Here is a 13,295-nt window from a genome sequence, read left to right on the forward strand (position 1 = left end):
TCATCAAAGTGCCCTCTCTTTGCATCATAGACAGCACTGTTGGGAAGAGCTGTTGCCCAAGGTAACTGACAGGCTGATCAACAAAGCGCCTAAACCATGGACTGAAGCAGGCATGGTGTGTGTGCACTTGCATTGCTTTGTTCATGGAATGTGTGCTGGTACCATTGCTACTGTACTGCAGCATCAGAGTGGACAGCAAGCAGGCACTGGGTACAGTGATGGGGAACCTATGATAAGGTGTTGGGAGACATTGCTCAGTGTGTGCCACACGGTATGCACTAAGAATGCCTGCTCTATTCAGGTGCAATGGAGAATGCTATCCTGTGGCCACTGTTTAAATACAATTTAGTTGCCAGTCCGAAAAGCTTCTGTACATGGAATGGTGTGGAAAGGGTCACCATGCCTTTTTCTTCTGAGAACAAAATGCCTTCTGCTAGCTCCCCACATTTCAATTCCTTCATCAACACAACTCCTGTGTGCAAGCACTGCCAGCACTGCAGCCTGAAAGGAAGTTGTTCTGTACCTCAACACAACTTTCTTGAGGGCAATTTATCTCACATGCGACAAAAGCAGCCTCAGTTCATCCTGCCAGCTAAATAACTTCCTCATCTAGGATCCCACTGCCACCTCCTGAAGGCTGTGAACATCACAGCTGGCCCATCTGCATGGCCCCAAGTTACCATCATTGGGGTCAGTGAAACAGCAGTCCTATTCCTTCGGCTGGGGTTTTACTCTTAACATAAGCTCCTCAAGTTCCAATTAGAGAAGGCTTGTATAGTAGTAGCTGACAGTAGCTGTGGTCCCTTTTCCCCACCACTGCCCACCTCAACCAGAACCCCTATCCACAGATCCTTTTCTATGTGGTACTCCATTTCTCCTTCTGCACAGAAGATGGGCCCCAAGTCCTTAGCAGCCCCTCCCTTCCTCATTAGTGTTGTTAGCCTCGATATGTGTGCTCCGTCGCTATATGTTTCACTACTTTTCTTATTCAATACCTACTCGCTATCAGTGTTGCCCCAGCTTCACCAGAGGACCCTGCTGCTTTGTCATCCATCTCACCAGCCTCACATATATCCCCTTCCTCCCCCTTTATTCCCAAGGTGCAGGTCCCTTTCCCCAGATCTAGTCTCCTTATCCAGCTGTTCCCCATCACCTGTCCCCTCGTCCTCCCTAGGCAGCACTTGCCTTCCCTCTTCTATGCCTTCTGTTGACCCAAGGTTGCAGTACCCACTGGACCCTACAGCAGGCATAAGGTGAGGGTGCTAGCAGTATCCCCCTCACACACAACTATATCCTAAAACAACAAACCGTTATTTTTAAGAAGGGAATACCTACTAACTATGGATTTAATAATAATAATAAACATTGAGACATAACAATAATGCAGCAATTCAGGATAATCCTGTCATACTCTAGCTGTTCTGAAGGAGAAAAATGATGTTTGCCTGCTGTCTTTTTTTAAACATGTAAATAACACCTGAAATGTTCAGTGGCATTAATTGATGGTTGCTGCACAATTACATTAACTTGTTATGTAATATTTACAACCATGGACAAGGATCCATGTTTGTAAATATACTTCCATGGCTTCTTCAACCAGCATCCCAGCTTCCCACAACTCCTTCTACATCCAAAGATCTGAAGAATTTGGAAGCCTCCTGGGGCAGGTTTTTGACATCATAGAGAGAAGTCAAGGAAGTGGGGGAAGAAACTTGGAATTCCCTTACAATTATAAGTGGAAGCATGCCGTTGCATCTTGGCTGCAAGTTTCATGTTTGGCTGGCAATTAAGGTTCAACAGAGTATGTCAGGAACGCTGCTACCTGATGCCTACTGGATGTTTAGGAGTACAGTGTCCATCACCTAAGACTATGCTGGCTGGAGTTTATGGGAAATGTGTATAAAGCATTTGAGGGGAAGCCTATTTGCCTACTTTTACAGTGTGATATCATTTAACAAAACATTTTGTAAGTCATCTAACTGCTAGTAGATGGTATTAGGTAATTAAAAGTGTTCTAGTTTAGATAAAGAAATGATGTAATCCTGCCTAAATGGAGAATAATGAAGGAACAGACCATTGTTTAGATTTAGAAATACATTGAAAATGATAGGAAAAGTAAAAGACAATAAACCTCTACATACAGAAAGTCCTGGGGCAAGATGTGGATTATCATATTTCAAGACCACCATACAAAGAATGGAGTTGATACTTCCCATTACTTCTAGGACTTTATATTTAAACTACATAAAGATTTACAAAGAAATATATTTTATCAATTCATACTGAAATACGTATATAATAACTTGACAGGATTTGCTACATAGGATTTACCCTTTATCTCCTCTAGGCAGAAACCAGTGGATGAGATTCAAAAGCTGGCTTTGATACCATATACAATCTGAGAGGAAGGCAAGGAAGGGCTTCAGTAAATAATCAGCATGGACACATTCTTGATATTGGAAGACACTGACTCATTTAACAGTTACCACCCTCCAAAGACAAATTTAGGAATATGAACTATATATTATTTGCTAGATTATACCCCTTTCCCATAAATCACTGATTTGTAGCCGTTCTTGTAGAGTCTATGCACACAACACATATGAAGTAGACACTCACTTTTTTCAGGCATCACTAATGCTGGTTATGGGAACACACATAGCAGACAGAGCTTAACCCTCTTCACCATCAACCTCTTCATGGTTTCAGCACTGGGTTTGAACAGGAAATGTTTATGCTCATGTGTAGGCTCTATGTGGGAACAAGAACTCTGGAAAAATCTGGCTCTTGTTCTCACATATAGCCTACATGCAAGCAGGACCCTTCACACCTGGTGCTGAAACCATGAAGGACATTATGATGGGGGAATAAGGCCAGGTGCTCCCCTGTAATGATGCTGGTATTTATAGCAACTGAATACGGCTACTCTCTCACTCACTGAACAGTTTGTCTTGTCTTAAAGTTTGTTTCCAGGGAGACAACGCTCAGAGTGACATTTCTAGTAACCTTTGAGAAAACATTTTGGGCTATTTTTCTCAGTGGAAATGCAAATCTTCTACCCAGCAGAAGCTTTAATGAATTGGTTCCGGCAATCTAATGACACCTCAATTAACACAGTAGAAGACTAACACTGTGTGATTATGACATGGAGAGAAGAGAACATTTGACAGGTAGGTAGGTTTAAAACAATTCCTGCTAGAAGCCTAGCTACATGTACTGTAGTTGTGATCTGTTCAGCACCACAGCGAGTTCACCAGTTCTCATTTAGGCTGTTTTTTTGGTCTCCCAGATCTGCATGCTGTTTCCATAGCGTTTCACGCTTCCTCTTCAAGTCCATATTAATGAGATGTAGTCTGCATCAATTTATTCAGAGTTCATCAAAACTAATACTCACTTTAATATTTAACTCACCAGGGGAAAAATATACAGAACGTATTTTTGCACCTTCCTCTTATATTTTTCCAAGAATACTATAATCCACAGTAAAAGCAAGCATGATGTAATGGCCCAAAGGCTGAGCTATGAACCAGGAAGGTACTGGTTTGAATGCCACCTTTGCCATAAACTTAGAAGCTGTCCTTAGGTAAACCCTTATTTTGGGGCTGAGTTCCCTGAAGGAACTAGAGATAATAAAACCTATCTTTGCCTATTGTTGTGGGTATTACAACAGTGATGTATATATGGTACACTGGGTGTTTATATGTATTACTGAAATCCCTGAGTGTTATTATTTATGATTACCAATACCATAGCACAACTATACCTTATTTATCCATTCTCAGTGAAATAGTGTATATCAGTTACCATATTTTTCCATGTATAAGACACTAAATTTTCCTAAAATCATTACCCTAAGAATTGAGGGGCGTCTTTTACACAGAAGTAAGCTGAGAACATGGAGAGAACAAAACAGCCCATACCTTGCCTCTGTAAACAGGCTTCCTTCAATCGTGGATTGAGCTGCTTCCAATTAGGACTTAGCTTCCTCCAATCAGGAGCCTTATGGAACTGACATCAGCTGAAGCTGAACAAACCAGTTGGAACACACCTTGTTGGAGGTGGAGCCTGTAGGCTCAGATGCAACAGAGACTCCTAATGGCCTAGTGTTCTGAGCCCAGAGACTGAATCCTCAAAGCTACGCTTTCTTAATTTGGGGGTTATGAAAGTTGGGGGGGGGGAATCTTATAAACAGAAAAATATGATGCTATTGTTGTTGAGATATAGAAGTCTGTATGCCACTGTTTATCCATTGGAGGAAATATGGGATATAATAAAGCAAGTACGGGGACAGAGTGAAGGAATGGGACTCAGGGGATCTGTGTTCAAATCCCTGCTTGGTCACAGAAATTCATGTGTATGTGTGTGTAACAGCCACCCTCAAACCTCAGAGAGTGGTTGCTACTTCACTTTAAAACTCTGCTGCCACCAACTTATCTTTAAAATCAAAGGAATGACAAGTGTATCTCTTCAAAACAAAAACTTGGTTTATTGATTACAAAAATAAAGATGGTAAATCACTGGTAAAGAATCAATTAATCAATCACTATTAATAAACACTGGCTCACACAGACTATTTCTTCACTGACAGACTTTCTCACTCACTAGAACTAACAGTCACTTTAAACCCTCAGCTCATTCTCTCCAATCTGCTCTCACACACACCTCACCCCCCTTTATATATCAGCTCACACACACCTCACCCCCCTTTATATATCAGCTCCTCCCCTTAAGTTCCACCCTCCGTCCCACCATTGGCTGATGACTCACTGCCCAGTGGTGACGGACAGGCGATGCTATGGCTGCCCGTTATGGTGTGGAATGGTAAAACTACTACTTAAACACCTCACTTACCTTGAATGCCCTATTACGTTTGCTATAAGTTAGTTCTGACTTGACAGAATATAGTATAACATAATAAAGAAAGGCAATCTAATGGATTCATACCAAGAGACAAATCTACAGATGGACAGATGATAAATATCCCTAATTCATGAAAGCAGTCATTATTGTTATTGTATTCCTTTTAAATAACTACATACTACAAAGTCGTTTTGGGGTCATGGTGATCCTCATATGGTTTTCTAGGAATAAAGTACTCAGCAGCTGGCTGGATAGCTTAGCGAGTTAGATATCTGGCTGCAGAGCCAGAGTGTGTGTCTTAGGAGAACTAAACTGTGCAGCCTTAGGCACCCGGTAATATCTCAAGGTGCCCCCAAAGGAGGAAATAATTACTCTATACCAAGAATGTATTCTGAGCACTCTATATCTAGAAAACCCTGGAAGCAGTTACCAGAGGCTAGGACTGGCATAATAGTGCACAGTTATTATCATTATTAGTGGTTTATAGATACTCTAGGACTGCACACCTTGCCTCAGGCTACATGGTTGGAGGCTGTGCAACTCCACCAGCCACACAACCTCCTGGCAGGGATGTTGGCAAATCTTTGGGTCCGAGTCTTTAGTCCCAAGCCCCAAGTCCAAATAAAAAACAAGCTTTTCCCCCCAGAAAAAAAGGGAGAAGTAGGTGGGTTCTGAGTCATGAGTCCAGTCCAAATCATTGAAAAAAAATCCCAGGTCAAGTCTGAGTCAAGTCACCAGTGTGACTTAAATCCAACTTGCTCCTAGGATGTAGTCCCATCATCTCCTGGCAAATAGAAGGGGAAGATATGGAGGCAGTGACAGATTTTACTTTCTTGGGCTCCATGACCACTGCAGATGGTGATAGCAGCCCTGAAATTAAAAGACTCCTGCTTCTTGGGAGGAAAGCAATGACAAACCTTGATAGCATCTTAAAAAGCAGAGACATGACCTTGCCAACAAAAGTCCGAATAGTCAAAGCTATGGTTTTCCCTGTAGTGATGTATGGAAGTGAGAGCTGGACCATAAAGAAAGCTGACCACTGAAGAATTGATGCTTTTGAATTCTGGTGTTGGAGAAGGCTCTTGAGAGTCCCCTGGACTGCAAGGAGAACAAACCTATCCATTCCAAAGGAAATGAAACCTGAGTGTTCACTGGAAGGACAGATCCTGAAGCTGAGGCTCCAGTACTTTGGCCATCTCATGAGAAGAGAAGACTCCCTGGAAAAGACGCTGATGTTGGGAAAGTGTGAGGGCAAGAGGAGAAGGGGACGACAGAGGATGAGATGGTTGGACAGTGTCATCGAAGCGACCAACATGAATTTAACCCAACTCCGGAAGGCAGTGGAAGATAGGAGGGCCTGGCGTGCTCTGGTCCATGGGGTCATGAAGAGTCGGACACGACTAAACAACAATAACCTGTGCCTTGAAACCCCATCCCTCCCTCCTGGGGGATTTTGGCTAGCCCCTCCCAGGAGAGGCACAGCAGGGAATGCTAGTTCTAGCCCCCCCTTCTAACCCACCATTTTTGTTTAAATTGTGCAGTGACCTCAGGGTGTTCTTTCCATTGATCTTGGGTGTAAATGGTTTTCCTTACAGGAATTAACATCTCTGTCTCTCCCTCCCGCAGATACAAACTCTTGAACTAGTTATTATTTATTGTGGTCTCTTCTGTTGTAACACCAGGGCAGGATTCCCTGACTTTCCCCAAAAAAAACTCTTAATATCTAGCTGCCATACTTGCATCCTCTGAGACTGTATGCAACAAATTGCCACTGTATTATATTTCATCTCTGCTACATTATCCTACTGTAAGGATCGTTGATATCCTAGGACTACACCTCCCCAGAGTCAACAACAGCAGCGAATGGATACTTTCAACCTTGTAACACAACCTTTTCGCTTGTTGCCCGACACGGGAAACTAATTCTTTGTTCAGGGATCAGAAAATGGAGCCGAGAGCTGCCACTGTTTCGGTTGCCTGGAGAATGGCCGGGCTTCGCCAGCGCCGCGACGACAGAACAACTCGAGAAGCAAGGCGGGCACCACAAACGCTTCCAGCGACGCTGGGCGGCCCCGTTGCCATGGTGATAGCGACGCTCTCCCGGGTTGTCGCGGAAGGAAGCAATCCCGCGAGAAAAGGGAGCTATTCTTCGGCAATCGGCCGCCCACAACTCTTCCCCCCCCCCATCCTAATGTAGACTCCAAACTCGTTCGCCTTCACGCCCGTCAAATGAAAATGCAGACTCGTTTTTCCAAGTGCGTAAATGCAAATAACCTTTATTGGGAAGTAAGTTCTACTACCGTCAATGGGGTTTGCTCCTAGGATGCGGTGCATGGGATTGCAAGTTAGATCTACAAATCTCTTCCTCAGCTAAAAAAAATAAAAAAATTGTGGCGAATGCGGTTTCACGCATCGCGTTATAAGTCTTCTCAAATGCCTGCCGGGCGAAGGCAACTAAATCCTTCAAGTAACAACTCATCAAGTAACACGTTCATGTACAGGAAGCGCCCATCAGAGTAAAAAAGGGGATGTGCGACACAAATACTGTAGTTTTACTAAGACGCTAGTTTTACGAGTAATCCAAGAGATCCGCTGTTGTAGTCCGCATTTCTAGCCCACCTTTCTAAAGAAACAGCGGATACAATTGGGATCCACCGCATTTTCTCTGTCGAACCCTTTTCTGCCTAGAAATTTATTTTGGCGGCTGTTAACTGACACGAGGTCATCCTTTGGTCCTGAAACTAACACAGTCGTCACTACTAGTAGCCTACCTACGTTGGGGCGGACAGTGGCGGCCCTCCAGGCCCATCATCTCACTATTAGCTACGCTCGCTTGGGCAGAGGGGGAATGGTCAGGCACTTAAGGGCCACCTATGTTTCAGAGATGGAAGAGCCGGCTTTGCCGTGGGATAAGTCCCGCGCGGCTTTCTAATCTAGCCGACCCTCCAGAAATCACGGAAGGCGCGTGTTTGGGCAACGGCGTTCACGCAAAAAGCTCTTGCTCTCAGGTCCCGAGGGGGGGGGGAAAGAGACTGGTCCTCCTCCATCCACCCTTGCTCTGCTCCCAAAGCGGCTCTGCAAGGATCCCGACCCCATCCTAAACGACAAGCACTCCGTCGGCCTGGGCTCTGAAGGCCCTCCCGAGCCTTCGCTGGGGGGCGAGCGTGAGAATCCGTTCGCCTTCCGAGGCGGAGGGGCCGCTCTTTGCAGCCTCAGCCTCCTCCTCCTCCCCCGCTGCCTCTTCCTCGCCTCGGCGCGTAAGGAGGGGAGAACCAGGAATCAGGCATGGGGAATGCGGTCGGAGCGGCTGCCGCAAGGGCTGCCGGTCTATAGCCGGGCGGGCGGCCCGGGGCCCGGACGTAAGATGGCGGCGGCGCTGACGGGGGGGAGGAGGAGAAGAAGGCGGAGGAGGGGGTGGCGGCTCCTGTGGCTGTCGGGAGGCTCGGGCTGTGGAGGAGGCGGCGGGCGGTTGTGCCCGTGCTCTCGGGGCGGATAGAGGGAGAGAAAGAGAGAGAGAGAGAGAGAAAGAAGGAGAGAGCGGGGCTGGCAGGACCTGGGCTCGAGCCAGGCCGCCATGGGCTCCCAGGTGTTGCAGATCCTGCGCCAGGGCGTGTGGGCGGCTCTGAGCGGTGGCTGGTACCAGGACCCTCACCAGGGCGCCGGGGTGAATGCGCTGCACCTCTACCTGTGGCTCTTCCTGTTCGGCTTCCCCTTCACGCTGTACATGGTGAGTAAGGGACCCGGCCTAACGGCCTCCCCTCCCCGCGGAGGGAGAGCGGCTGCCCTCAAGGGCTTTGGGCGCCGTGCTTTTCCCTGGAGGAGGCTTCCGAAGCCAACCTGCCTCTCGACCGTCCCGGTTGCTCTCCCAGCGTTTGCTTTATTTTCAGGGCTTTCGGGAGAGGGCGGCTCGCTTCCGAAAGTGCCATCGCCAGGGCCTTCAGGCCAAGGACCCTCGCATCAGGCCGGTGTGCGTAGCTTTGACATCGGGCCCCAGCGGGAGCGGCTTTCGCCCGCTGCCTCCTGGAAGTGTAAACAGAAAAGGAGCGGCGGGGCCGCGACATTTGGCTTGTCGGATGCCGGGGGCTCCGCGGGTTTTTCCCCCCGCTGCTTTGGAGCCGCTTCGCACGTGACGGGATTCACGCGTTCCGCGCAGGAAATGCTTCGCGTAGGAATTAGGTGTTCCATCGGAGGGTAAACCCGAATGGGTGGCAGGTTTACACGTGGGATGTCCTGCTGTGTGTTTGTGCAGCCGGAACCCGGGATTGGCTGTAGCTTCCCAGTGCACGCTGCAGTGACGGGCATCCACTGTGGACGTAGTAGCTCGCATCTTCACCAGGGCTTTAGGGTTGTGGTCACTATAGATACACTATTTGCGGGGAGTTGGGGGGGAAGTTTATCCTAATGTTACCCAATTGGAGGTGGAGTAGACCGTACGTCTTCTGCAGATCATGGCCCTCCTGGGGATGGATATTTTAAAGTCCCATCACACTAAACGTGTTCTGTGTCTTTTCATCTCAGCTCTAGTTGTTGGTTTCTAACTTTAAGAAGCAATTCCTGTCTTGTCTCCAGGGATGGCACACATACCTCTTTGTTTCTAAATAAAGACAACAGCTTGGGATGACTTTGTGTAGGATTTCCAAATCCTTTGATTTCCATTTGTTTTTATTTATTTATTTATTTATTTTATTAGATTTATACCCTGCCCATCTAGACCAATGGTCTACTCTGAACTGAATGGCTCGTTTCTGTGATAGTCTAAAGCCCAGAAAAAAACTTTTCTTTCTGTTATTCATATGGAGGGCTAGTTTGATAAATTCCATCACACCCCACTAGTACAGATTTCAGAAATAAAAATATTTAATTGTGAGGATGCTGTGGAGAGAAACTTAAGAAATAAGACAGCTTCTTCCCAGACTTTCTTTTTTCCTCTTATACCTGCGACCAATTTTGGGGGAAGTGTGCTGTTGCTATGGCAACACAACATTGATCACATCATTCCTGACAAATTCAAATAAACAGACAAGACAGGGCAAAAATTGACTTGTAATGTGTATGCTTCATCAAATGAGACTCCAGGGACAACTTTATGTGAGCTTGCAAACAGGAGCGAAAAGCTTTCTCGAAGTGTGTGCCTGTTTCATTAGCAACTATTTTTGATAGGAGTGTAGGTTCCTTGCATAGAAAGTATTAGGAAAGCTGTTTGACAAAGCAAGAGTATATGTTATTATATTTCAGAATGTCAGTCTTTTAAACTTATCTCTGATTTTATTATTTGCATAGCTCAAAAAAGAACAACACTTGATTGAAAGGAATACACTTTCGCCAAGTAAACAGTAACTGATTGCAGCTTTCTTTATATATCTGCAGTGTGTAATAGATGAGCAATCATATTTCTGCTTATGACTAATCATTTCCCAGCAAAAGCTGTTTACTATGCCAATTGTAAAAGTTGCCTTATCAGGCAAATAATATTTTTGAAGGGTAGTTTTTTCAAGTAATTTAGTGGGGTTCCTCCCTGTAACAATGAAGACAACTTATATAAAGAAACTGACATGTTTGAAATGTGTTTCAAATGGATCTGTACAGAACTTGACACTTTGGTTGGAATCCTGTTCCACAGTTACGCAAATGGCACAACTTTTGGGAGCAAGTTGCCTTAATTAAAGAAAGCTCATATTAAGTTTCATAACCTGGCATGCAATAGCTAATGCTCATGGAGATTTCCTCACTTACAGCAATTTGCATCTGAAAGTTACTCAGTTTGCATAACTGTGCAACAGAATTTCAGCCACTGTGTGGTTGGCATGTGTGAACCTGTGAATATTGTGGACTCAGCCCATATCTGAAAACATGGTGAGATAATTTAAGGGTTGGACAACTGATGTAAACATGCTGAAGTAATTGCATAATTGTTTTGCCAAATTTTGTATATATCTGTACAATACTCTTTAACGACAGGAGGCTGACCCTCAAGCAGCTTTCATGTCGCTTGCAGCATTTGTCATTTTAATGTTATTTTTAAAGCTCTGATTGCTGCAGAAAGTAGCAAGTACATTTTAACTGATGTTTTCAAATGTCTTATTAAGCACCTCCCCACACAGTTACTAAGTAAAGCAGAAACTGTTTTATAAATGTCTCCAAATCAGGTAATGTCAGTATGGTAGTAGCTGATGGGAGTACATGTAATGTTGTTGGAACAACTATAGCTTGAAAGGTTTGTTTCTGCCTTGAACAATGTGTTAACAATAATTCTTATTCTCTTCTCATGCCTATTATTAAGGGAAAAAAACAGGAAAAGGGTAAACAGTGATATGTATAGAGAGAAGATGGTTGTTCTACAGTCTTTAGAAGGAAAAGCCCCCTACCTTAACTGAGTGCAAATCAATTAGTCACATTAAAACAGCTTGAATCATAATTAGAAGTCTTTGCTTTTTCACTTTTTGCCGTGTGTGCAATCTAGACATAGTCTAAATAGAATCACTGTGGTCGTCTCATTCCTTACTTTCAGTGTACTGTTTACTGTAGGCATTCTGGAGCTGTGCCATTATAGCAGATGAGCAATAAACTTTATTTACTACACATCCTTTAGGGAGACTTGAGAATTTTAGGATGTGGTTTGTGGTTGTGTATAGGAGCAAATAGCTTCAGAATCACATACCAAGATTTACCTCATATGTTACATTTTAAAGCATGCAATAGTAGATATGGTAATCGTCTGAATTGAATTCGCCCATTCCCGTCCATTTTAGTTCACTGATGCCCAGGATGTCAATGTTTATTCTTGCCATCTCCTGTTTGACCACATCCAACTTACCAAGGTTCATAGATCTTACATTCCAGGTTCCTATGCAGTATTTTTCTTTGCGGCATTGGACTTTCCTTTCACTTCCAGGCATATCCACAGCTGAGCGTCCTTTCGGCTTTGGCCCAACCACTTCATTAACGGGAGCTACTTGTACTTGTCCTCCACTCTTCCTCAGTAGCATGTTGGACGCCTTCTGACCTGAGGGGCTCATCTTCCAGCATCATATCTTTTAGCCTTTTGTTTCTGTCCATGGAATTTTCTTGGCCAAGATACTGGAGTGGCTTGCCAGTTCCTGCTCCAGGTGGATCGTGTTTAGTCAGAAGTCTCCACTTTGACCTGTCCATCTTGGGTGTCCCTGCACAGCATAGCCCATAGCTTCTCTGAATTACTCAAGCCCCTTTGCCATGACAAGGCAGCAATCTGTGAAGGGGTATTCTATCTAAAAGTAGATACTACCCCTTAAAAATAGTTCTGTGTGTTACCGCTGGAGTTGTAGGAAAAATCTTAGCATAGAATGTGTGTATCACATTAGGAGCAGCAGGAACATTTTGAAAAGTTCTCTGTACCCATTGAGTATGCTGAAGTTGAGTTTTTTGAGCAGTGCCTTATCTTTGTTTAGCTTTAAAGACAGTCTTGCAGTAGCTAGTATTTCCCACTTAAAAGAGTCAAATGTAAAGAAACAACAACTGATTGAGGTTTCTGAAGATTGAAATGGAAGATCTGTAAGTGTTCAAAATTGGCTGTAGGATTTTATAAATGATTTCATGGGCTTGGCTGTGCCATAAACTTAATATTAGGAATCATGTAGGTGCATCCTGTATTGCACTGATCAGAATTGGAATAACTTCAGAAATCCCTCCAAACTCTTTTATTTGAAGAGAGTCGGAATTTTTCCTATGTCATGAAGCAGTAGGAATTCCTGTCTTGGACGCATTTGGGATCTACAACCAGAGATTGCATGGTTGCATTATACAGTTTAAAAACGGGCATGATTTTCCAGAATCATGATGCCACAGAAAAATGTGAATGGGGTACAGAAATTCAAAATTAATCTCTGACTTGGCTGCTATGTGTAGGTTGAGCAGTTTCCTGTTTTCTGCCCTTATTTGCCTCCCTGTTTGCTATTGGCCCTCCATGTGAGGCACACTGTTTGTACGTGTAGTGAGCCTCTTTTCCTTTTAGTTTGCAAAGGGGCATATATAAGTGTTCAAAACACTGCATTAGTGTTGCACATTTCTGTAGGGCTGAAATTTTTCAGGAAGGAATATATTTAGAAGTGAGAGACAAGCAAAACTTTCAGCAGAGCGGGAAGGGAGATCTCATCACAAAACCATTTTTGTTGTGGGAACATGAATTGTGTTGACATACGGTTTGCTTTGAATTCTGAAAAATGCAAAAATATTCAAAGGCAGCTTCAGACTCTTACTGGACATGCCTATCTTAAACTGTCTCATAAACAAACTCGGCGACTCATTCAATTTTAATACATATGATTTTTTTTGTTTAGAAATGCTAGTATTGTTGCCTTTCCTTCCCTCATTTGTTCAAAATGAGGTCATTTGCACATTTGGTGACCTATTCCCAGACAGCAGAAACATAACTATGTAAAATATATGCATAGAGAGAACTC

At 44.2% G+C, this 13,295-nt stretch overlaps 1 protein-coding gene across 6 annotated transcripts in view; it reads left to right on the top strand.

Moving 5' to 3' along the window:
- Positions 1 to 8,294: 8,294 nt before the first annotated feature.
- PCNX1 (pecanex 1) overlaps positions 8,295 to 13,295 on the top strand; it is a 117,895-nt gene continuing 112,894 nt past the window's right edge. For 5 of the 6 annotated variants that reach the window (XM_020788508.3, XM_020788509.3, XM_078390696.1 and 2 more), the window contains exon 1: positions 8,295 to 8,587. In XM_020788508.3, coding sequence (XP_020644167.3) covers positions 8,435 to 8,587 — 153 coding nt within the window. In that variant the 5' untranslated portion in view covers positions 8,295 to 8,434. The remainder of the gene's footprint in view (positions 8,588 to 13,295) is intronic. The other variant, XM_078390715.1, reaches the window with a different exon arrangement.

The sequence above is a fragment of the Pogona vitticeps genome, chromosome 1, assembly GCF_051106095.1.
Source record: "Pogona vitticeps strain Pit_001003342236 chromosome 1, PviZW2.1, whole genome shotgun sequence".
Lineage (NCBI taxonomy): Eukaryota > Metazoa > Chordata > Lepidosauria > Squamata > Agamidae > Pogona > Pogona vitticeps.